The sequence below is a fragment of the Sander lucioperca genome, chromosome 5, assembly GCF_008315115.2.
Source record: "Sander lucioperca isolate FBNREF2018 chromosome 5, SLUC_FBN_1.2, whole genome shotgun sequence".
Classification (NCBI taxonomy): Eukaryota; Metazoa; Chordata; class Actinopteri; order Perciformes; family Percidae; genus Sander; species Sander lucioperca.
Genome location: NC_050177.1, coordinates 38,407,256 through 38,430,369, shown reverse-complemented (window position 1 = coordinate 38,430,369; position 23,114 = coordinate 38,407,256). Strand labels below are relative to the sequence as shown.

Here is a 23,114-nt window from a genome sequence, read left to right as displayed (position 1 = left end):
AGGTAGCATGCTAGCGTTAGCATGCTAACGCTAGCGAGCTAATGGTTGCGGTTAGCCTGCTCGTTTCGGCTTGTGACGTAGAAAGCCGTGCCGATTTTGAACAGCTCACCCAGAGACTGAAGGCAGGACACATTCAGAAACCGTATCTCACTCTAAACAGCATGGATGGATTTTTTTCAAAGTTTGTATGTGTGTGGAAGCACCAGAGACACAACATAACACCCCAAATCCCAGAAAAAGTGATTTTTTCACAATATGGGCACTTTAAAGAAGTGAACATTTAGAGCCATAAAAGAGAAAACTTGACATTGCTCATTACATGAGCAAACTTCAAACCTTCAGAAGAGGCCCGCCAGACACAATTCAGGATACAAAAGGACAATGGTTAGGTTGTGACCCCCCCTTTTGGGACCAAGAGCTTTATTACATTATTATCAGCCTCTAAATGGATGTCACTTTTAGATCACTGCTTCATTTCCAAGTGGTGCATGTGTGTTTGTACATAAGTGTCCTTCACTGCCTTTCATTCAGGTGTCTGTGTATAATTATACAGTATGAAAACAAAGCAGCAGATTAACGCGCAGCTTCCAGTCTGCCCGCATGATCAGGGCCCTGAGTCGTGCCTACCATCTATAATGAGGGGCAACATCAAGGGCATCCAACATTCACCTTGACCATTGCCTCTGCATTATTCATTGACCTGTATTTACCGAGCCATTGTAATTCTGTTTATGAGCAAACATGCTCAGAAAAGATGGAATACACCTGGAGTGGTGTAACACAGGTAATACAGCGTCTCAGGTCCTGGGAGGTGGGTCATGAAGAGATTTAAATGGAAGGTTATTAGTTTCAAAAGCTACAAGCTATGTTGCCAACAAAAGTTACTGCATGGAAGGTATGCAGATAAAATGCTGTGCAAAGTAAGTTCTACTGTATTTTTTCTAATTATGGTGATTATGCAGACAATATACTGTACAACATGCTCTGTTGTTATTCTTGTTGATTAGGATCCAAAAAGCAGAGTGAATTTAGTTAATTAAGGCAGCTTGTAGGTTAGATTCTAGTAGTTTGTTTACTTCACTTCAGGTTGAAAGTTTCATGTCTGTTATCCCCTGTGGCCACATCCTGTGGACACTTCTACATCCCTAAGGTAATGCCATACTCACACTATACAGGTCAGGTTGTACTGTAATTACGAGCAGCGGAGACAGAAAAACTGTTCACATCAACAAACCTAGTTGTAATCAGAGTCTGAGATATTGTGAATTACTTACAGCTTTCACTTTCTGATTGATATAGTCAATGTTTTGGAGCATTTTCTTTTTTTGTTTTTATGGTATGACTCTGGGTTGCCATTGGAATCTACTATAATTACTGTTTATCCAAAGGAGTAAGCTACAGACTCAGATTCAGGCACCTTTCAAGCTCGCAGGAAGTGAGTATATGACACATAAAAGATGGATTTTTGGTGGACTATTCCTTTAAGGCAAGGCTGGATTACCAACTTGGCAAAGTAGGACACTGCCCCCTGGGCCCTTATATTTACTGTGTGGTTAGTTTGTGGTCATTTGATTAATTGCACATTTGCCAGGGATCACATACCACTAAAACACAAATGAACTCAAGTAATAAAGAAAGTTGTTGTATTAATACCTGTGTTATTTCAGTTGATAGTATGCTTACATGGTGTGTATTCCAGCAGCCTGTTCTCATGAACCATTCGTTCAAAAAGTTAAGCACTGTAATTCGTAAGCATTTCACGTTTTTTCTTTGCTGTATTCTCTACATTGACGGCCGCTGTATAAGAACGCGGCTGTTGTGATGTTAACATACAGGACTTTCAAGCCAGGGAGCAGAGTTTGCTTTCCATGGGAAAACTAAAGCCTTTCACCCAGGAAATGCGTGTTCCTTTGGAATATTTTAAACCAAACCACAATCTTTTCTCTAATCTTAACTAGTCGTTTTGGTGCCTAATCTTAACTTTCGTCGCGGCAAAAGGCTAAATTGAACCGTAATGTCAGCTCGCGGTGCTTTGTACCCGGCTCAAAGTCACCTACTGTATTTTCAGGTAACTGAACCACCAACTATCGCTGATACAACGGAGGTCTGTAGCCCTGGTCACAAAGTTCTATAGCAGCTTAAACAACTAGCAACTGCCGCTTGGCGTCATGGAGCTCATAGCCAGCGGGCGTCACGTGACTAGCCGACGTCACGTGACCAGCCGGCGGTCTCCTTATTTCGTAGGATATCATACGTTTTGGTGTGCATACATTTGTATACACGTTCATGAGAATGCGTTGATTCCAGTGGGTCCCTGGGCAAAATATGATGAAGCTGTGATGACATCTGTAGTGTTCTGTGCAAACTGCAACAGATGGGTAGTAAAAAACAACAGGATAGATAAAATGCAAAGAGAGTGGGAGAAATAAGGGCCCACAGCTACCTTTTGCCCCGGGACCCCTTGCTGGTTGATCTGGCCCTGCTTTAAGGGGATATCAGTCAGTCATAGGCCTACTCTTACTTTACAGCCGTCTCTTCAGGCACTTCCAGAGACAGAGTCAGAGTTCCTGATGTCAGCTCACACAGCTCAGGACTCACACAGTGCAGACCCTCCGTCACCTGAAGCACACACATACACAACATATATTATACATTTTAAAAGATAAACCCAAAAGAGCTTAAATTTATCGTGGAAGTTATCTCACCCTGTCTGCCTCCCACGGCACCACCAGCAGCCTTTGCCCAGGTTTGGGTTGCCATGGCTGCAGAGTAGGAGATGGCGGCGTTGTGGTGGATGGGATGGTGGTTGGCTGTGGCGGCTGAGTGGCAGCTGTGGTGGTGGAGGCCACGGGGGTGGCCAGTTCAGGAGCGGAGGGGGTGGCGGGGTCCCAGTCAGCAGCTGGCAGGTCCAATAGGATCTGATCACACCTCTCCCCCTCGTAGCCTTCAGTGCACTCACAGGTGTAGGCCGGCTCCCCCTCCTCCCTGCCTTCGCTCCGACTGCAGTTTCCATGGAGACAGGGGCTGCTGGCACAAGGGTCTGTGAAAAACTGAAAGAACAGAGAAAATAAATAAAAACAGGAAGAGTCAGAACAAAAACATAATCTGGCCTAACTGTTGTTTGTCATCCAGCTTTCCTCTACACATTCTGAGCACCTATTTTGTCACCTTTTGTGACACAGTGAAATGAGTCAAGGAGTGGTTCCTTAAAACACTGTGGTGAACAAGATACTGTAGTCCACACTTTCATTGATCATTTCCCTCTCTCATGCTACTCAGCTACTTCTTTTATTGCTCTCTGACTCAGCTTCCTTCTTTACACCCTCCACTCATTTTATTTTACGACATTTTGTCTCAGTGTTCCTAATAAATTGTTGCAGGTCTACATTTCTCCCTCTCTCTCTCTCGCTCCACACACACACACTTGCATTTTGAACCCAAACAAAGTTTCCCCCATTATGCAGCAATGACAAAAATGCTCCCTGGCATCCTCCTTCATGCTGGTTTCTTCCCATTAATAATTGATCATATTTGGAGGAAAACATTCTGGTATAGATGTTGAAGGTGAAAGAGGACAAAACCCAGCTTACGAAGCTCACTGCCTGACACTGTGTTGCTTATTGCTTGGTTTTCAGAGCCTTCTTAGGCTTAGAAGCCTCTGTAATCCTGCTGCCTTATTTTTTTTGGCAAATTCACTTAAACAAACTCAGGTATCTGCAGATCCAGCTGTCGGATTTAAATGTGTTCAGATAACAGTTTTAATAAAAACCCAGAGGCAAAACCTATTGGAGAGAGGGTGAACAGAAGGATGGTAATGATGCTCGTACCAAATTCCCCCAGTGCATATAGATGTGCATGTGAGCATGTGAATGTACATTGTGTGTCTGAGAGAAACAGTGAGAGGCAGAACAACAGAGCGTCATTAACAGTCCGCTCTCTCCACGACAGTCACAGTCAGAGTCACAGCTCATTAGCGCTAATCTCTAAGGTTTTTTTCTCGTGATGCCTCTATCAAACTTTCTCTCTGTTCTGAAGCACAGCCATCCTTACCGTCCCAGCAGGCCACTCTCCGGTCCTTACACAGTCTACTGTTCTTATCTCCACTCAAACTGCACCTGGGAACGAGTTTATCAACCTATAGAGAACAGCAGCATTGGCTTGTCTGGGTTAAACAAAGCATTAGAGTCTAGCTCATGACCTTTTTCATGTCACTCCTGATTTCTCTTCGACCCTGACTACACAGAATGTGCTTGAACAAAGGAGGGAGGAACACAACCTGTTAAATAAATATACAAAATGTGATTGATTGACACTTTCCCTTTTCTCTAGCTGCACCTCTTAAGGTCTGATCACTTACATTTTTCACTTTTATCTCTTTAAATTATGTTGATATTGGTGACCTCACATCAGCATAATCAGCCAGGTAAACTGATATTCGTCTAGCCCTGACTTATAACTTGGTGGTACTACTATTCAGTGTACATGGCCTTGTTATTTGGGTTGATGCCATTATAATTCACATACCTAGGCCATTCTTCCTGCATAATGTTGCTTGTTATGTTGCTTGTTGCTTGTACAGCTCATACGCCCCGGGCCCTGACAAACCATGTGAATCAATTTCTCCTAAGCAGCTGATAATAACTCACATTAGTTCCTCATCTTTATTCCCACATAGACCAACACACAGAACAAAGATATCCTCCCGGCAAAATGAATTGCATCACGAGTTGCTGTAATCTATTTGCTAATTTGGGATGGCCACCCTTAAGAGGGAGGATCAATACATCCGGACGGACGGAAACAGCAACGCTACTTAAGCTATTGGCATCATCAATTTAACCTGGTGGAGGGGCTGGATAAATCTGTTTCTGTAGACACACACACACACACACACACACACACCTGATTCAAACTGTGGTAGGTTGACACATGTATGCATTGTAATCATATTGTCTCTTCCCATTGGGTTTTAAGTGGACTGGATTTATGAATGTAACAGACGAACAGCATTAAAACCATAAAATCACAAAAGGAAACAAGAGAATGGAAAGTGAGTAGAATGTCAGATGTATTAATTTGGAAAACCATAAGTTAAACATGCAAATGGCTAATTTAATTTAGAAGAGTAAACTAAACACGTGACCACTAGATTACATCTCAGTCTCCACACTGGTAACACATCAATAATGCAAGTGAAAGACGTTAGACCCACACGGCTAACTAAGCCCGGTGAGAATGCACCATGGTTAGAGTGTGAAATGCCCTTTTTTCATGATAACAGCTGAAAGTCTTTTGTTGAATTCAGCTGCACCTAAAATGCTGAGAATGCTGTGCGAGATCAACCAAGCAAACTGAGCAATGCTTTTTCAGAAGGCTATGTGCAGTGTGCACCCAACATCCTCTGATTATTAACAAAGATGTAATAATGATGTTTTCACCTTATTATTAAGCAGTTTACTGTCACCTTGACAGAAAAGTAAATGTTTATACTCTGAAGATGCAACCAATAGATTTAAAGCAGTGCGTCCCTGAGCTGTAGCTTCATTTGTGAGGAAAGCAAGAAAATCGATACACTCATGTTGTACATCACAGGCTAAGACTTTCATACGTGCTTTGAGACGTAAAGTTGTGCTCCTTTTGTGCCTTCACATGTAAAACATTCTCAAGAATTAACATTCTGGTAACACTTTATTCTGCAAGTCTGTAATTTCCTCAGAAGTGTTCTAGAAAAAAATTATAATTTGGTTTTAATTATAGGGGAAATGGAGACAGTGTTCGATTGATACACTTAAAATTAATAGATGGCATAATTTAGAGTAAGCATGTTCAGTTAAACATGAAAGAAATAGAAAATGTGTCTAGGGAGGCACACAAATCAACATCTATGGAGAAAAAACATTAGCATAGTAAATTAATAATGAATGGATATATCCTTGAGTTTAAATTAAGCTTTGTTATTAAGCTGTCAAGAAAACTTTTATTACCCATTTCTTTCCTGGAAGCCTTTGAAGAAATTATTGGGAAATGGACCTGTAAAATTAAGCGACACTAGCATTTTATGTGTATAATCTGTAAAATCTGTTGTGTTTGCCATTGGCAGTGTTTAAAGCATTTAAGAGCAGTCCGTTGGGCTACAGAGTTATTAATAAGACAAACCTCAGATAAGACTGGCAGAAGTGTCCTTGAGCAAGTCATTACAGTAAATCCCAACCAGCTCAGCAGATCTGAAGCTGCCCTGTGACCTCTGAGAGAGTTGAAAGAGAATTTCTTCAGACAGATTAAAACATGTTTCAAGACTGCCTGGTAGCTTCCTTATATCACTTTTCTTCAGAAGGTGAGTTGTGTTATATTGCAGCCTGCAGAAGGTTTAAACTGATTATATTACAAAGTAAGTGGGTGGTGATGCCAAACAGAGGGCTTTATTAGAAAAGGTCATGCAGTGAAGAGAAACAAAGCAGCATATAACAATTCCACAAACTGTTGCTGTCAACTTTTAAGAACTCAGAAAAACAGACTTGTTTATAGTCTGACCATTACTGAGCAGTATGTAATCTTTCAAGTACAGCTAATAGCTGGAGTTATGAAGGTTTTCCGTGTTTATCAGCCCAGGAAAAAGCTACTGTAAATGTTGCATATGTGCAAAAACACATGACCTAAACTCCATCCAACACCTTTGGGATAGTGATTGAGAGAAATACCTTATCACCCAACATTAATGTCACTAATGCTCTTGTGTCTGAATGGCAACAAATCCCCTGCAAAGAGGTGCATTCAACCCCCAGTTTCATACAGGTGGAGGAAGAGAACCCTAAAGGGGCTATAATCAATATTGTGTATACTGTACACTACCTGCCCAGCACCAATCAGCAGAAAGACACAGTGAAAGAATAGCTGGTGAACACTTTGGAACATTTGGCAGTTAAAGAGGCAGATATTTCAATCAGGAGTTGGTTGGGACCAAAAACAGAGCTAAAAGGAGAGTGAATATTGGACTTACATTCCCCGGATGGCCAGAAACACAACTCTAAATCAATAATAATTTTCCTTTTTAACTACTGGATGTAATTGTTTCCTAATAAGTTTCCTATTTCAGCTTTAAAAGTGATTATATTACAGGGTGTGTTCACACTTGTTTCTGTTGCCCCCAAGTGGCCATAAAAATAATTATTATATGTTTAAACTTTTGGACAGTTTGCAAAATTCTGTATGTGGCTTGATGAGGAGTGTGTGTTTTTGCAGCCAGGTTGCCAAATCTTGTTGAAAGCTTTCCCCGAGAAGTGGAGGCTGTTATAGCTGCATATTAATGGCCATGCTTTTAAAATAATATGGTCGTCTTGTTACTTAACGATGACTCTAAATTACACCTGCTTGGGAGACAGAGGAAAATTTGGCTAGCCGGCTTAACTGCAACCAAGAAATGGATAGCTCAGCGCTGGCTCCCTCCCCCCCCAGCCACTCGCTTTGTATAAAACAGTGGTTGGCATACTTTTTGGACATAGTCATGCTTGAGCTCTCTACAGCAAGGATTAACAAAGCTAAATCATCAACTATCAACCTATGGAAAAGTGCAGCAGCACAAATATCAGTCCTAATGACCTCAGCGCCACAAGAACTTGAGGAGAGTGACTAGGCAAGGTGTGATTTCTGTTTGTTTATTTGTTGTTGTTTGTTTTTTTCCTCAAGACCGCAGAGGGTGGGGGGTGGCGAGGGTTTTTGTTCTTGTGTAGTTTGTATTTCTCTGTTCTGTTCTGTATGTTTGCATAAAAAATAAAAAACAATAAAAAGTTGATCTAAAAAAAGAAATAAATAATAATATGGTCAATAATCACACATGGGTACTCTGTTTGGGTCTCCTTTTTGTTTCAATCACTGCTTTTAGGAATTTAAGTTTAAGAACTTTCTTTTACTAAAGAGGGTTTGCTCTGGAAAGGCAGATCAACAGCTACATTCCACAAACTCCTGTGAAGCTACAACCCTGATGGAGTTTGAGCTGTCAGCTGTTTCATAACAGCAGTTAACTGAGCACTTCATTTCACCAGTTTATCAGCCACTTACTGTTAATGGGAGACTCACTGGAGCGTTAGGTCATAATACTGCAGGGGTTCACTTCAATGGCCAGATCGTTCAGCTAATCGCACACGTGAAATTAGTCTGAAGAGCAATGATGACTCAAACTGCACACAAAAATGCAACTGAAACACACGTGAATAAACTAAGTGTGACACTAAGGGCTAGACTGTACAAAAAATGAATGTATTACATACAAGGTAGCATAACAGAGGAAGACAGACATCTGCACAAGTGCACAAACACACGCTCACAGGAAAAGGTGAGAAGCTAATATGGTCACTCAGCAGGTTGTCTGACATTGTTCTACAGCCCCTCTGTCTATCAAGATGTGTTGCCATGGCTGCAGTAGCTAGGTAACATGAGCACAATTATCACACAGTACTATACAGTGTGTGTGTGTGTGTGTGTGTGTGTGTGTGTGTGTGTGTGTGTGTGTGTGTGTGTGTGTGCCCCCACCGCACATGTTCCCTGCACACACACACACACACACACACACACACACACACACACACACACAGTATCTATATTTGCCCAAAGAGTCCCGTCATGCTGCAGAGAGACGATCCATCTTATAATCCACTTACTTCCTCATCTGGGCTGTTTATTACCATTTTGCCTCCCTCTGTCAGAGTGACAACACCCCTCGCCGTGGAGGGAGAATGGATACAAATAGCATTTGCTTAATCACTCACTCATGAAAACAAGCGCTCACAAAAAAGAAAAATATCTCCGCAGGAGCAAATAGAGAATACATTTGTCTCGTTAAAAGTCCCTCCAGAGATGAAGGTACACAAATTGGTTCTCGATAAAGTCGTATCTGGACGAGTGCATTTGCTGTAATGTAGGGAGGCTGCAGCTTGGAAATAAGTAAACACTTACCAATAATTATCTCCAAACATAGAGTCCAGTGTTCAAAGGGAAGTATGGCAGTTAGGTTGAGTGAAAGGCATAATAACTTTACTTTGAGAAAGCATTTCAAACTGCAGTTTTGAGTATTTGATTTTCTACCTTCACTTCAACAAAAAAAACTGAGTGAGAATGTTTCAGGCCGTTTTGGGCTAACTGTGCTTTATTGGGTGCAGCTTGAGCTGACGCTAATAGGAGGTAACCCCAAAAAACCCACTGCCAGACAGTCTTCTTTCTCCAACCTTCTATATAACATACTTTATGAGGAAATGAGCACATCTCTTGACAGTGATAAGAGCAGATTGCCTGTCATTCTCGTAAATAGCTCTTTCGTTATTAAGTTGACTCCAAAGCATGATGGGGAATAGTTTGCAGTTACCAATGTCAACTGGCAGAAAAATTGCATCACAACCACCACATCGACCACCAAAAATCCAAATCTCTCCTTCTGTCCAAACAATAACTGATGTGGTTTGTAACATATTACACTTTAAGTAATATAAGTAATGTCTTAAGTGAGTACTTGAATACTTCACCTGGTGCCATTTTGATTGCTATTCTAAATTAATAAACTGGATTGCCTATGCTAGAAAACATCAGTGAAACTATACATTCACTTCAGTTGAATTTTTGTTTATTATTTACGATGCCACTTCATATAAAATAGGCTAGCGAATCAACTGAAAATGGAGAATCATTACTTTCTAGTACCAGTGTTTAAGGTTATGATACATGAAGTCTGACGATTGCAGTAACTCATGTGAAGGGTCTTACGGTATATTTCATGTTTTACTAATGAGATATAGTTAAAAATTGATGCGTCTGATCTAGATCCATCTTCTTTTTAAGACTGAGCATGTATTTGTCAAGCATTCACTGTTTGCTGAATTCAAGGCTACAGAGAGAAACTGGAGCATCTCTCTGCATTGCGTAACCTCAGAGGAGCAGTACAAATAGGAAGAAAATATACGGCGGGAGAGAAGGTACAACCCTGCAACACGCAGGCCATGTACCTTACAACACACACAGCTATAACGACATTATTCGCCACAGATCGACAGCTGTAAAACACACTGCATCACCACTGTTAGGGAATTACAACCAGAGCTATGTGAATATAACAGCCAGGGAACAAATACTGTGTAATTATATAATCAATCACACAGCATATATGTAGCTAGATGAGCCAAATTAAACTTTCATATAGCCAGCAGTAATTTTCATCTTGAATGTGCAGTGCGTAATGAGCATCCGCAATCCAGCTAAAACAAAATATTTAATTCATGATAGTGACAAAATAATACTTGAAAATCATCCCTACATAGAGTAATTTCCCCCCACAGTATTCTCTCTAGTTTGCTCTCAGGAGGTTTGAGCCCTGGGGTGTGATCTGACTAAATAACCAAGAAAAGATTGCTGCCGGATGGTACATAATTTACTGTACTAATCAGGTGGGGGAAAAAAGTACTACTGTGGAAATATCAGCTTTCATATAGCCACAGGAATGTGTGGAAGTACACAACTCTTTGGAGTTTGTATCTTTGGGTCCAGATAGTAAAAGTCCCAGGAAAATGTTGCACTTTCCTCCAGTGCATCCCTGATTTATAAGTAGAGTGACTCAGGGATTCAACTTCAACCGAGCAGGAGAAGTGCCCCGCGAATGAAGCATGAAGCAAAACAAAAAAACGAAGAGTAAGGAATCAATAAAGCAGAGAACTGGTTCAGAGGGTAAGTGATGAAGACACAAGAGCTTTCGAGTGAATACAGTACTGGATACCAAACAGTCTGCAGCACCCAAGGAGGAAGTTTTCATCTAACAATAGATATAAATGGCTCTGTGAAAACTTCAAGTGTAACCAGGCCAGAAGAGGCCTCAGCTAAATTAAAATTACAGGTCAAAAATCGACAACGCCACCTTGTCATTTTCACCCAAAAAATACAACCATCTTTTGGTTCAAACAATTCTCAATCAATTTCTCACTTTTAACTATTTCTCATTCTCTAAACCAGGGGTTCCCTCAGTCATAGGCAAGTCCACAATTAAAATCAGAGATGTGGATTCAGAAATATATATTTTAACTATGGCTGTCAATCGATTAAAGTATTTTATCGCGATTATTCACGATTGTCCATAGTTGACTCATGATTAAGTGATTAAAAAATGTTTCTGTTCTAAATGTACTTTAATCCTCCTAACCCCAAAACCCGCCGGCGGGTTTGAAAAAGCATGTTTTGCTTAAAAGATCGCCAAAGAAAAACCACTTACCAAAGAATTTCTAATAAGAAATAGACGGGTTCGTTGGATTCTCAAAATTCCGACCGTCCCTGAATGCGTCTCGGCAAATTGGGCCAAAAAAACACTAAGTGGATAAAAACTCACATAGAACATGTCCAACTTCAAAGAATTGTTAAAAATCAACCATTTGCATGATGAAGAAGCTGTAAAATGCATATCATTCTACGTGTTGTCCTCTAAAAGAAGGCAGCCATTGCAGCTGACTGTCATGCATAGCCATGTGATAAAAATTCATCCAATCTGTGACTGAGACTGCAAGCCTAAGCACCAAAACACAGCGCAGCCTATGCAGATCCTTTATTTCAGTAAAAGTACTAATACCACAATGTAAATCCACAATGTACTCTTTTACAGTAAAAGTCCTGCATTGAAAATGTTATTTAAGTAAAAGTCTGTAAGTAGCATCAGGAAAATGTACTTAAAGTTAAACATTTGGACTTAAGTACAAGTACTTCAGTAAATACACTTAGTTACATTAGGCTACACCACTGGTGTTAAGTTTGTATACATGTAAATAATTATTTGTGTAAATTAAGTACAGCCAAAATTATTTTTTTCCTGTATTGTATATACATGTGTTGCCTTAGGGAAATGGGTTATTATCTGATTCAATTGTTTTTCTATTTAAAAAGAAATAAATAATCAAATAAATCTAACTTACGTTTTTCCCTTTTTATGTTTTATGCCATTATAACTTTGTTATATAGCTCAAAAGACATTTTGGAGCAATTCCTACTTCTGGCCATGGTTGTGTTTGTTAATTTGAGATGCCAGACTTGCAGATAGAGTGAAAAATGAGCTCACAGTGATAATGTGACAGGAGCAAAAAACGCTCAAAAATGGCTTGGGTTTCAGAGGGTGCAATTGTCTTATGTGGGTTGGGTCATGCAGTGGTGCTATGGAATAGACTACTCCACCAGGCTCAGGTGTTCTCACCATTTGTAGACTGAGGACCCTCAAGCATCCTGTATTTTATTGCAGCTACTAACAGAGTAGTTTGTCTCCAATGGTTCACTTGGTCATGTCTCTCCTTCCTCTGCCTGGCTGCAGTCTCTATCTGACTCTTTGCACAGTCAAAAGCCACCTGAAACCACCGTCAAGGTTCCACCACCCAGTCGCACAGATTAGCTGCTGTTGGTTCTGGGAGGTGGCCAAGAAAGAAGTCAACAGGCAAGTGGGGTTCCTGGCCAAACATGAGGAAATGTTAGGCTGTTGAGCTGTAATGTTTTTTGTTAACCTTTATTTATCCAGGTAAGTCGATTGAGAACATATTCTCATTTGCAACGACGACCTGTCACATTCACACAGTTATACATTCATACCTGGAAGCTGCCCAGTACAACCACAGTCTGATCTGCTGGCCACTGAGCAGCTCCACTGGAGAGGTTGGGGTTAAGGGCTTTGCTCAAGGGCACCTCAGTGGTGGTAATGAGGGAGGGACAAGCGGTGCTCTTTCACTTTCCCCACCCAGATTTTATCCTGTCGGTCTGGGGATTGAACCGACGACCTCCCCGGTCACAAGCTCACTACTTTAACCTTTAGACCACCACTGTCACATGTTGTCATTAAACACAAGTTGAGGCAGGTGTTCAGGCCAGTGACTCTCCTGTGCAGGTGGGAGGGTGCGCAATACGTTGTGCAGGGTCCGGTTAACACTAGAACGGCCATGACGGTCAATTTGACCGTTTTGAAATTTATATGTGTAATAACTTTGCTGAATAAAAAAATACAATCCTGCTGCTGCCTGACTTTTCCTAAAAGAGTCTGTATTTTAATTTAAAATTGTTTTTATATACATTACACAAAAGGCAAAGAAAATAGAGTCACTTTTACCTATTTCGGCCATACACGGTCATATTGACCGCTCGGATTTTCGCGGTATTGTTTTTAATTTTTCGCGCGGTTGAAGATGCATCTTGGTTGCTTAGTAACTACCATAGTCTCTGTCAGAGAAACGTAACTAGCGGTCTCGAGTAACAAGTGTGGGCATCACCGATGGGCCGAAGGCAAAGCCAGAGTCGGTAACGTAGGCTACTACGGCGACTCAGTTCTGAATCAGAAGGCAAACACCGGGCGCTCGCTCTGTGAAAGGCGCGGAACACGTAGATGGCCGGTGGCTGTTTACATGTTCATATAACTTTATACATCCTCGAACTGACTGGAATCATTGCACACATCCTCTCCAAGGACTGCACCAGTAGTAACATTGTCCGGAGGAAGTTCATGCAGCAACTGGCAGAGGAGCTGAGAGCGGAGTTTATGGAGGAAAAAAAGGGCAGCGGCTCACGGTCCGAGCAGCGCTGCGCACCGCAGCAGACACCAAAATGAAGGCAGTGCCAGGTTAGGTTATAGCTAAATGTTCAAATAAGATACTTATAATTGTTATTTGGCTGTTATGAGTTAAGCTGAATGAATTTCCACACCATATTTTCGGGATATGAATGTATGAAATAATTACGGTTTACTATGCCATGATATGAATAATTGAAACACGTATTACTACTCAAATGTATAATTAAAATCGTAAAAATGTACATTTCGGTGTTATTACGTTTTTCTAAAGATATCCTAACACAATACATAATACAATATTGCAATTAAGTATTTATCATGAGAGATTATAGAGTTTGGAATGTGGCGGTCAAAATGACCGCTCATGGCAGTTCTAGTAGTTATGGAATTCCGGCACTTCTAGTGTTAAACCTGGCGCCCTGACCATTACCCTGAGATTGATAGGGGTTCACTGGGAGTCAGCCAACTAGAGTGGGCGTGACAGAGGCTGACTTAACCTGCCGGTTACACAAGCAAGGAATGCAAATGCATAGGTAAAGGGAAAAAAATTAAATTACGGAACTGTTTTTTATGGATTTGCTCTTGTAGACAGTCAAAATGTCTCATAAAAGTGACTATAAGATCAACATCAACGGAACAAGCTCAGTTCTCACATCAGACGTTTTTATCCTTTTAACAGTTTTTGTTTACAGGCCATGGTTGCAAGCAACATTTTTGCAAGTGAGTCTAATCTCTGCTCCTTTTCATATTACAAAAGGCTGATGGAAACCCGGCAAAGTAAATGTCAATTAAAATTGAAAGACTTGATGAGTCACAGCCACTGTGAATATTTTAGGATCTGGCTGATGGCTGGTTTTATTTCAAACCCTTTGAATAACACCCTTGCGTAGTTTTAAAGCCTGTGAAAAAAAAGAACTAATACATTGATGGCGTCGAAATAGTGTATATATAAAGATATATTCTGCATGATACATTTTGGTATTAATAATTTTGGACATTTAGTGTCTCCTCCTTCTTTAGGAGCCTCCTGAATTTTTTTTTGAAACAAGCACAGTTTTTTTTAAATGCGAAAACACTGTACTGTACTGTACTGTCCAGTATGCTGTACGTCTGAAAAGTTAAATAGATTTCAACATTTCAACATGTTTTTTTTAAATGGCTGCTAGTAAGGTGTGTTGCCTTCTAACAAAAAGTCACTCCTTTGTACAACAAAGCTGCACTTTTAAAATGAATCCACATAAATTAAAAATAAAACGATGACATTAAAAGGCAGGCTGATGATTGTTAGTATCCCTTATAAAAAGAGCAAAAGACAAAACTCTGATATGAAAAAAGAACTGGATTTACAGAACATCTATCAAGACAAAAAAGAGAGGAACATTGGCCTAAAGTCCTCATTGAGATACAGTATATTTATGGTAATCACAAATACCAGCAAAACAAAGAGCTAAATACAAAGAGTCCCAACTCAAAGCGTTTTCAACAATAAGCTACGTGCTTAGTGCTGTACCAAACAGCAATTACTGTAGGGGCAAGCTGGTGAAGACCCAGATAGTTTTCTCAAAAGTTGGTGAAAACCAAAAAAAGAGCTAAATGAAGAGTGAATACTGGACTAATGTCTTGTGGCCATTAATACGACACTGTTTATTTGCTAACACTTTTGCCACAACTACCATCAGCTAAGGAGAAGTTGTGGCTGTGTTTCTCCTGCCAAAAATGTCATCAGGTATTTATTTCTGTCACAACCGGTGAAAACAGGCAACCTCGGAAGGAGCCAGGCCTGCGCAGAATTCATCACCGGCAATCGCCACCCAATGTATGCCGGTTAGATTTGTGTCCTACTTGATCCCAACTCGCCCTGATGTCGTGCACACGTGGGCAACGATAACCTCACGAGATCAAGGCAGCCGCATTTTTTACAGCCAGGCGCCGCAGTTGCTCTCCACCATGGATGTATTATAAGACCTCTCTACTGACTGCAAGACCCAGGGCATGATGGGAAACGCCTGGCTCTCAGCTGATCTAACAGCTGATTGGATCAGAATTGAATCAACACTATGACGTTTTATATAAACTTTTTATTGTTTTTTAATTGGAGAGATTTTGATTGATATTTGTCTGATTTGAAGAATTATTCTGTTAACAGAATACATGTTGTGTGGCTGATGGTGAGGTTTAGATGTCAGGGAGACTAAGATTACAGATCATCTACAGTCTGGTGTATATTAACATCGGCAACAGATCGCATGTAGAGCATTTAAAGCATTTTAGCATTTAAGCATTTAAGCCTACTATGTCATAATCAAAACAATTGGAGACTGCGAACAAGCTGATATATGGGTCTGATAACATTTTAACAAATCACAATTGGACCTAACAGGATGGGAGTGTTTCTATGACTTCCTGTTCAGACTTGTCACCACCCACTGCTGCTGCCGCCTGCTCCCGTTCAATTTACAGGCGAGGCGGAGCTCATCTCGAACGAGCCTAATAGAAGAGACTTCAAGTGAATTTTTTTTGTAAAACTGGAGGTACGTAAGCTTACGGAGTAATGATGCAGGCAATGGTCCAAACCACGAAGTCCAAATAGGCAATCAAATCCAAAGGGCTGATTGAATATCTGCAGAGCTGATAAGAAAAGTGGGAATAGGTGAGCAGGGGGGTGGCCTAGTCAGGTGATGGGAAAAGGAGGAAAGGTCCAAGGTCATCTGGTGGATGGATGGAAAATGGCAATGAAGGGGCCATGAGAATAAGAAATGTAGCTGGAGAGGAGGGACAAAGAGACAGACTGTGACAGAGTTAGTGTGAAATGTAAATTCTGAAATTGAACTGAAGCTTACAATGATTTCACAAAATTAAATATGAGTATGTCTATATTGTCTTTATGTATGAAGGTGAGTGTTAATAAGTTTGTCTGTCTATATTACCCCTGTGAAAGAGTGGTAACCTGTCCAGAATGTATATTTCTGCTGGGATTTTTCTGGAATAGGCTCTGGTACGCACATCTGAACAGGAAAAGTAGATGGTTGACATTGTTTGACTTCTTTAGAAGTAACCTAAAGTCATGACCAATTTTATGTTATTTGAACATTTTGTCAAATTTTGTCTTACGCTGTCGACCACATCGACCCAGTAATATTCAAAGACAGGGTAATGCTTTGTTTTGAGCTTCTGGTTTAGCATTTAAGCAATATCCTGTCAGTATTCCAGGCAGACATTATTGTTATGATTTATTACACCCGTCAGTCACAAAACCACCTACCATGAAACCCCTCATGATCTAGACTCATCACTTGTGCTGTCAGCGCAGACACAACCTAAAGACATCGTTTTGGTTACTCAGCTGGAGGCTTTTTCCCATTTCTATCACGGTCATGAATGGAGGAGCATGTGATTGGTAGGATGTACTCATGTCAGAAAACTTTTATTGTTACTGAGCAGCTTTTTTATGACTTTTACTTCCCTTTACAATGTACAGGGTTTTTTAAGCCTTTTTCCGTCACAGTTATTGAAACTGAGACATTATGTTTGAACAAAGAAAAAGGGCATAAACAATCTCATCTTTCCAGAGTGGGAAAATGAATAATTGTGTTTTTGTCTTGGGACTCCAGCTCATTAAAATATATTAATTCTCTTGTCATATGGAGGATTAACTGAAACACCTATTTTAGAGACTGCGCCTTAGTTTAAGAAACACAACAGTGTAACACAACAGTCTGTTTAGTGCAAAGCAGACAGACATAAATCAAATCATCAACTAAGAAGAGAGTGACAGCTGTTGAGGGATGTAGGAGCTGAGGTGCAAACGAGGATGTTCAAATAAAATAAAAAAGTTCCAACTACTTCAAGAAAGCCAAAGTACTTTGATAAATAAATACTGTAATAAAGAAAGAACTTGAGGAAAGGAACATAAACACTTTTTTTCCAGTGACCCTTTTTACATGCAGTGTGTAACAAATAAGATCAGTAGAAACTTTAATGATCCCTTTGGGAAATTGGTAATGGAAATATAATTTTGTTTTTTTTGTCAGCAAAATTTGTAATAGAATATTTTAAAATCAAAAAAAGAACAAAGAGAAAATTAAAAGAGAAACAATCCACATGTACTCAAATATTTTGGCCCAGTTTCTTTAGTGCGCCAGCGGCTGTTCCTGTAAAACATCCAGCTCTTCAGCTTCAATATCGTTAACTGTCAATACAATGACTCTGCTGCAATGCTCTCCTCAAGCAAACACTTGGTTTCTACTCAGTATCTTCACTTATGGTTTCATGAAGCTGCAATCTTCACCAGCGCTTCAAATGTATTTGATCACGTTTAAGCCATTTTTGGGTGTGAAGTTAAACTGGGATGAAGAGTGTCAGCTGTCAGTCCTGCTATCTGTGAGATGATTGACAAGTCTCAGACAGAACTAAAGCACGGAGAGGTGGCGATCTCACAGAATGCATTTAGAAGTTAAAGCTTTGGTGCGTAACTTTTTTATATTAATGAACGTCCGTTACATTTAAGCCCTTGCCAAATGAGTTGCTACAAAGCTAATTAAGACTATCAGCTCCACACAGCTCTCTCTGTATTTCTCAGTATGGCTATGTTCAGAAGATTGTGGTGTCAGGTGACTTTCGTGCACAGAAACTCGAGTCAAGATAATTACCTCTTATGAGGAGTGCATCATGTTTTCTTAATCCTCGGTGTCCTCCTTGGCTACTAGCAACTGCGTTCGGGAGAGGTGGGGGCTGTGCGAGATCATGGAAGGCTTGTATCATGTGGACATGCCAACAGTGTTGTTGTCATTACTTAGAATTCCTCATGGGGGTGAAACTACACACTATAGCTTTAAAGCAGGACTTATCTGAACTTTTCACGTTAAATGGATTTAACTGGACTACTTGTATGTGAAAGGAATGACATATCCACAGCACGGTGGCTCAGTGGTTAGCACTTCTGCCTCACAGCAAGAAGGTTCTGGGTTTGAATCCAGGTCGCCTTTCTGCGTGGAGTTCGCATGTTCTCCCCGTGATCGCGTGGGTTTCCTCCGGGTGCTCTGGTTTCTTCCCACCATAAAGAAATGCATGTAACTAGGACTACAGCTGAAAATTAGCTGACTGGCTAACACTAGCAAATTTACAGAAATGTTGATTAATGTGCATTGTCCTAATCAAATAAACTTACAAACAAACAATTCCAGTTCCTCTTAGCTATGTGAAGCAAGTAAGCTGTTTCCATCAAAACAACTTAATAAGGTGATCATTTGTCCATGGTGTGTTTTCAGCTTACCGCCAAGTGACCAAAAAAAATCAACACTAGCATTCATTTGAAGGTGTGTTTTTGGCAATTTAATGAATGTAAATCTAATATTCACTCTCCTTTCAGCTCTGTTTTTGGTCTCTACCAACTCCCAAGGGATATATCTATAGCTAAACAATCTGCTATGTTCACCAGCTAGTTGCTAACTATGTATGTCTGGGCAGGTAGTGTACAACTGACAACAGACTTATAATATAAATATGACCAACAAGCCAAATTCCCCTAAAGTTTGTGCAGCCCTTCATGCAGCCTCATAAGAACACACTATTTCTCACAGCAAAGCCTGAGGGAGTGTAGCAGGAAAGAGATGGATTACACTCATTCACTCACTCCTTAGAGCTGCCGGGGATACCATGAAACAGCCTTGCTCAAGGGTGCTTGAAGTACACATTAACTGCATCGAGAGAAATAATTTACATCCCCAAAACAGATTTTCCAGTAACATTTCTTTAATATTCTGTCTATAGCTATCCTCATTATTGTATCAGACTGAGACTTATTGATGAGTTGCCATCAAATACGAGCAAGGACACAATACTTGTTCATTATCATCTACTAAATATGAAACCATGCAGCGGTTCATTCAAAAAAAAGGGATTAATAATTGTTCTCAAAAGATTGGCTCCCAGAGTTGTATTGTCCTCTCATGCAGAGTAGGCCTGCATTTTCCAAAATCATATCCCAAATCATTCTGGGATAAAGACTCCTCAATCTGCAACCATCTGCTTCTCATTTATCGAAGTTGTTGTACCATCCAGTAACACAGGACGATGCTTGCACTGTGGCCAGAAAGAAAGTGTGTTTTTGTCAGCGAGCTTTTAATGTTATCTATTTTTGCACATCAAAGTGTCTGCCGTCCCTCCCTCTCTCTCAAACATCCCCATCACTTCCTGGCCCAGTGGCTTCAAAGAGATATTCCTCTTTCAAAATGTAGATCCATGAAGCCTACCCAAACATGGACGAGCACCTTGATACATTTCGATCTCGCCTTGATGCATAAATAGATGTAAATGGACGAGCAGTGGAAAGATGGAGGGAAAAGCATGCTAACGAGGTGAAACTGCCCTTCGTGCTCCTGATTTCCCATCTAAATAATATCTTATATATTTTCCATTCATACACATCTTTACTTTTTGTTATCATATTTTAATGGAGCTTCATTTTTTCTGTCACTCAAAAGCCAACAAACTTCAGGAGGACACTTACTCTGCTCCACAAGGGTCCCCGTGCTGTCATCAAACTCATGATATTAAATAACCTCCCATGATTGCTCAACATCATCCCTCAAGACAATTACCTCTCAACTCTGCCAAATGCCAAAATAGACCGAGAGATAGAGGGGGAATGAAGCTAGAAATGAGAGTAGGAGGAGAGGAGTAAGAAGAATACTAAGTAAGAGGAGAATGATTTAAGAGAGGAGGTGCTGCAAGGCTCTATTTATACCTATCCAAGTAGGGCTGGCACTGCAGAGGACTCAGGCGTCTCTTCTGAAGGGCTGGGACACAGTTGTCTGTCTTCTTATTCTATCAAACAGGGACTAAAATGGATCAGGAGCTTTCAGGCTCTTTGTGAATTTCTCAGAAGCTGCTTTCGCAGCAGATGCACTGACAGATAGACAGAGGGTTTTTTGTTTGTTGGTATTACATCTCTCCTACGCAGCTTTTTCGCATTACAATGACAGCTAGTCTATCTGCTTGATATTTCACAACACTCCAGTTATTCTTGATTAGCTGTGACTTTATTATCAGCTCTGTGTCAGTGTTGAGACTACAGTATTTTTAGCTGTCACGAGAACAGACTGCATCACTTGAAAATATTAGGGACTTCTGTGCAGAGTGGAACATCCCATGTTTATTCAGACTATTCCTCCTCTAACTTGACGCTTGGAGCAGCACATACAATCTAAAAACATTACACATTTTGGATCGCTAACAGCCCCTAACAAAGACTTATAGCTGATCTCGCTAGATGTCCAATTTTCATTATTTTTAACTATAGTAGTAGTTAAGTAATAGTAGTGTAGTTCACAATTAAAACATATGAGTTAGCTATGTGAATCGTGTACTTTGGGTTTGAACCAGCGATCTAATAGCTGGAGTGAATTTCTTTTCGTGCCATATGTTTGGGAGAAAGTATGCAGGATTTAAGAATAGGAAACTCAGACTGATGATGACACACTGCAAACAAAATCAAACTGGCAGGTTTACACAAGCAAAAGGCTTAAATGACAATGTTAAAAAGAAAGAACACAGGAGACCAGGGTTTGTGTCCTGTGTGAAAGAGTCAACAGTCACTTTTTTTTTAAATTAACCAACTTTTAGTCCGTGACGTCGGTGAAATCATTATATCCTCATTTTAGTAGTTTTACGTGACTCATTGTAAGCATTATAAAAAATCTCAAAAACTGCAATTTTTCATGCTTAGCTTTTGTCCAAACTAACATATCTGAACACATTGTCATGCATAATGTTAAGACAGGTTCAGTGAATGTAGTTTGCGCCAATACAGTCAGTACTGACATGTGACACATGAGGGGGGAGCAGGCAGCATTAGTGGATTCAAATTCAGATCGATTCCCAAAAGGAGAAAGACGAAAGCAAGCATGCTGCAGGCTAACGCTGGAAAGCCATGTTTCCACACGGAAAACACTATTGGAGAGAAAGACTTTTTATGATTGAAGAGACGTTTTCTTGTTTTCCCCTGTCACAACTTTTTGTAAATACACCTTTTTAAACCTGAGCTAACCAACACGGTCTCATGGCAGTTCGTAAAATGGTCACGTTATTTTGAATCTATTGATTTGTGTACACGGACACATTTATGTCATTTTTTTCGTGGTGTTCAGCACATAATGGGAAGGAGGTTGGGTTTAGGAAAAGAAGAACGGGGAAAGGACACGTCACACACCGGGACACGATCCGCGGTCTCTGGGGGACGCGGGACAACAACAGGACAGTTTGGTTTAGGAAAATAAGAACGGGGAAAGGAAACGTCACACGCGGGACACGATCCCTGGTCTCCGGGGTGAAAGTCCTGCGTTGTTTGACCCATCCACCACCCCAACCAACCTCCCTGAGCGGATTTTTGGCATTTCATACTACTCGCTAGATGTCATCCAGCTCGATATAATACGACAATATAGGACATAGTGTACACAGTACATACCACAACTCGAGTCTTTTGGGCCATGTGTGACGGCTTTTTCCAACATGTTTTCTCCCCTTATTCAAACTCATCCACCATGCACAAACAGTAACAAACACACGTCCATACTGGACAACCACAGAGTCACGGTCACGGTGATGGTTTAACACCCCCAGTAATGTATGAAAAAACAAGTAGAATTACATTTTTCTCTCACAGTTACGGGCAGTTGTCGTCTGACAGTGGACATATGTATCACTCATACATTATACATCAAGGACATTGCAGCATTAACACCAGTAGGTCAGTAGCCGTAGTTTCTGAATTCCTCTCTAGCTGCCTTCTCTAAGACACTAAATCAGACTCTGCTGTGCAACACAGAACACTTAATGATATGGATGGAAGCCCTCCTCCTGGCTTTTAAGCTGCCTCTCTGTATGACATGCTGTTTCATCATTACTCTCTGCATAAAAAGTTACTCAGTTCAGAGTTACCCACTGTGATCCGACTTACTGAGGAACAAGAGCTATAATAGTGAATTTAGAGTTACAGGTTTATATATGGATTGTGTGTGGTTTGTGTGTCCAAGGGGTGAATTATAGTATAAATAAATGTATTTCTGCAGGAGGAAAACACTATAATGCAATATAAACGTATTCTTCTCTCTCTCAGGCCACAGCTGGTAGAGATGGATGTCATTCTGTGCGGTGAGCTATGAGCTCGCTGTTCGCTCTGACCTACATACACAGAAGGTTCCTCGCAAAACAACATATCCACAGTATGAAGAAGAAAAAAAAAAGGTGACAATTGACACGATTAAACGGGCACCAGCATGAAAGCAAAACAGTTTCTGGAACTGAATAAAAGACATGAGGTGTAGCTTTTGGACTTAGCTTCTTCCCCGGAGTCCTTGTGCTTTCTCTCCTCACACAGGTTTCCTTGGATTGTGGAGGCACCTATAGTGGTTGCAGCTGCTGCTGTGGTCCTGCCCAACGCTGCGCTGCTACTACTATTTATATTAGTCCTAGTTCTATAAACTTTATTGTTACTATAATTGCCACTGTTCATCATGTCATTCTATTATACCCACTACTATTATTATAA

General features: G+C 40.5%; 1 protein-coding gene across 2 annotated transcripts in view; it reads right to left on the bottom strand.

Moving 5' to 3' along the window:
* dner (delta/notch-like EGF repeat containing) overlaps window positions 1–23,114 on the bottom strand; it is a 56,425-nt gene that overhangs the window by 19,497 nt on the left and 13,814 nt on the right. For both annotated transcript variants that reach the window (XR_004897392.1, XM_031293299.2), the window contains exons 2-3: window positions 2,706–3,050; window positions 2,522–2,619 (exon numbers count right to left, since the gene is read on the bottom strand). Coding sequence is in view for 1 of the 2 variants with exons in the window: in XM_031293299.2 (XP_031149159.2) it covers window positions 2,522–2,619; window positions 2,706–3,050 (443 nt within the window). In the remaining variant the exon portion in view is untranslated. The remainder of the gene's footprint in view (window positions 1–2,521; window positions 2,620–2,705; window positions 3,051–23,114) is intronic.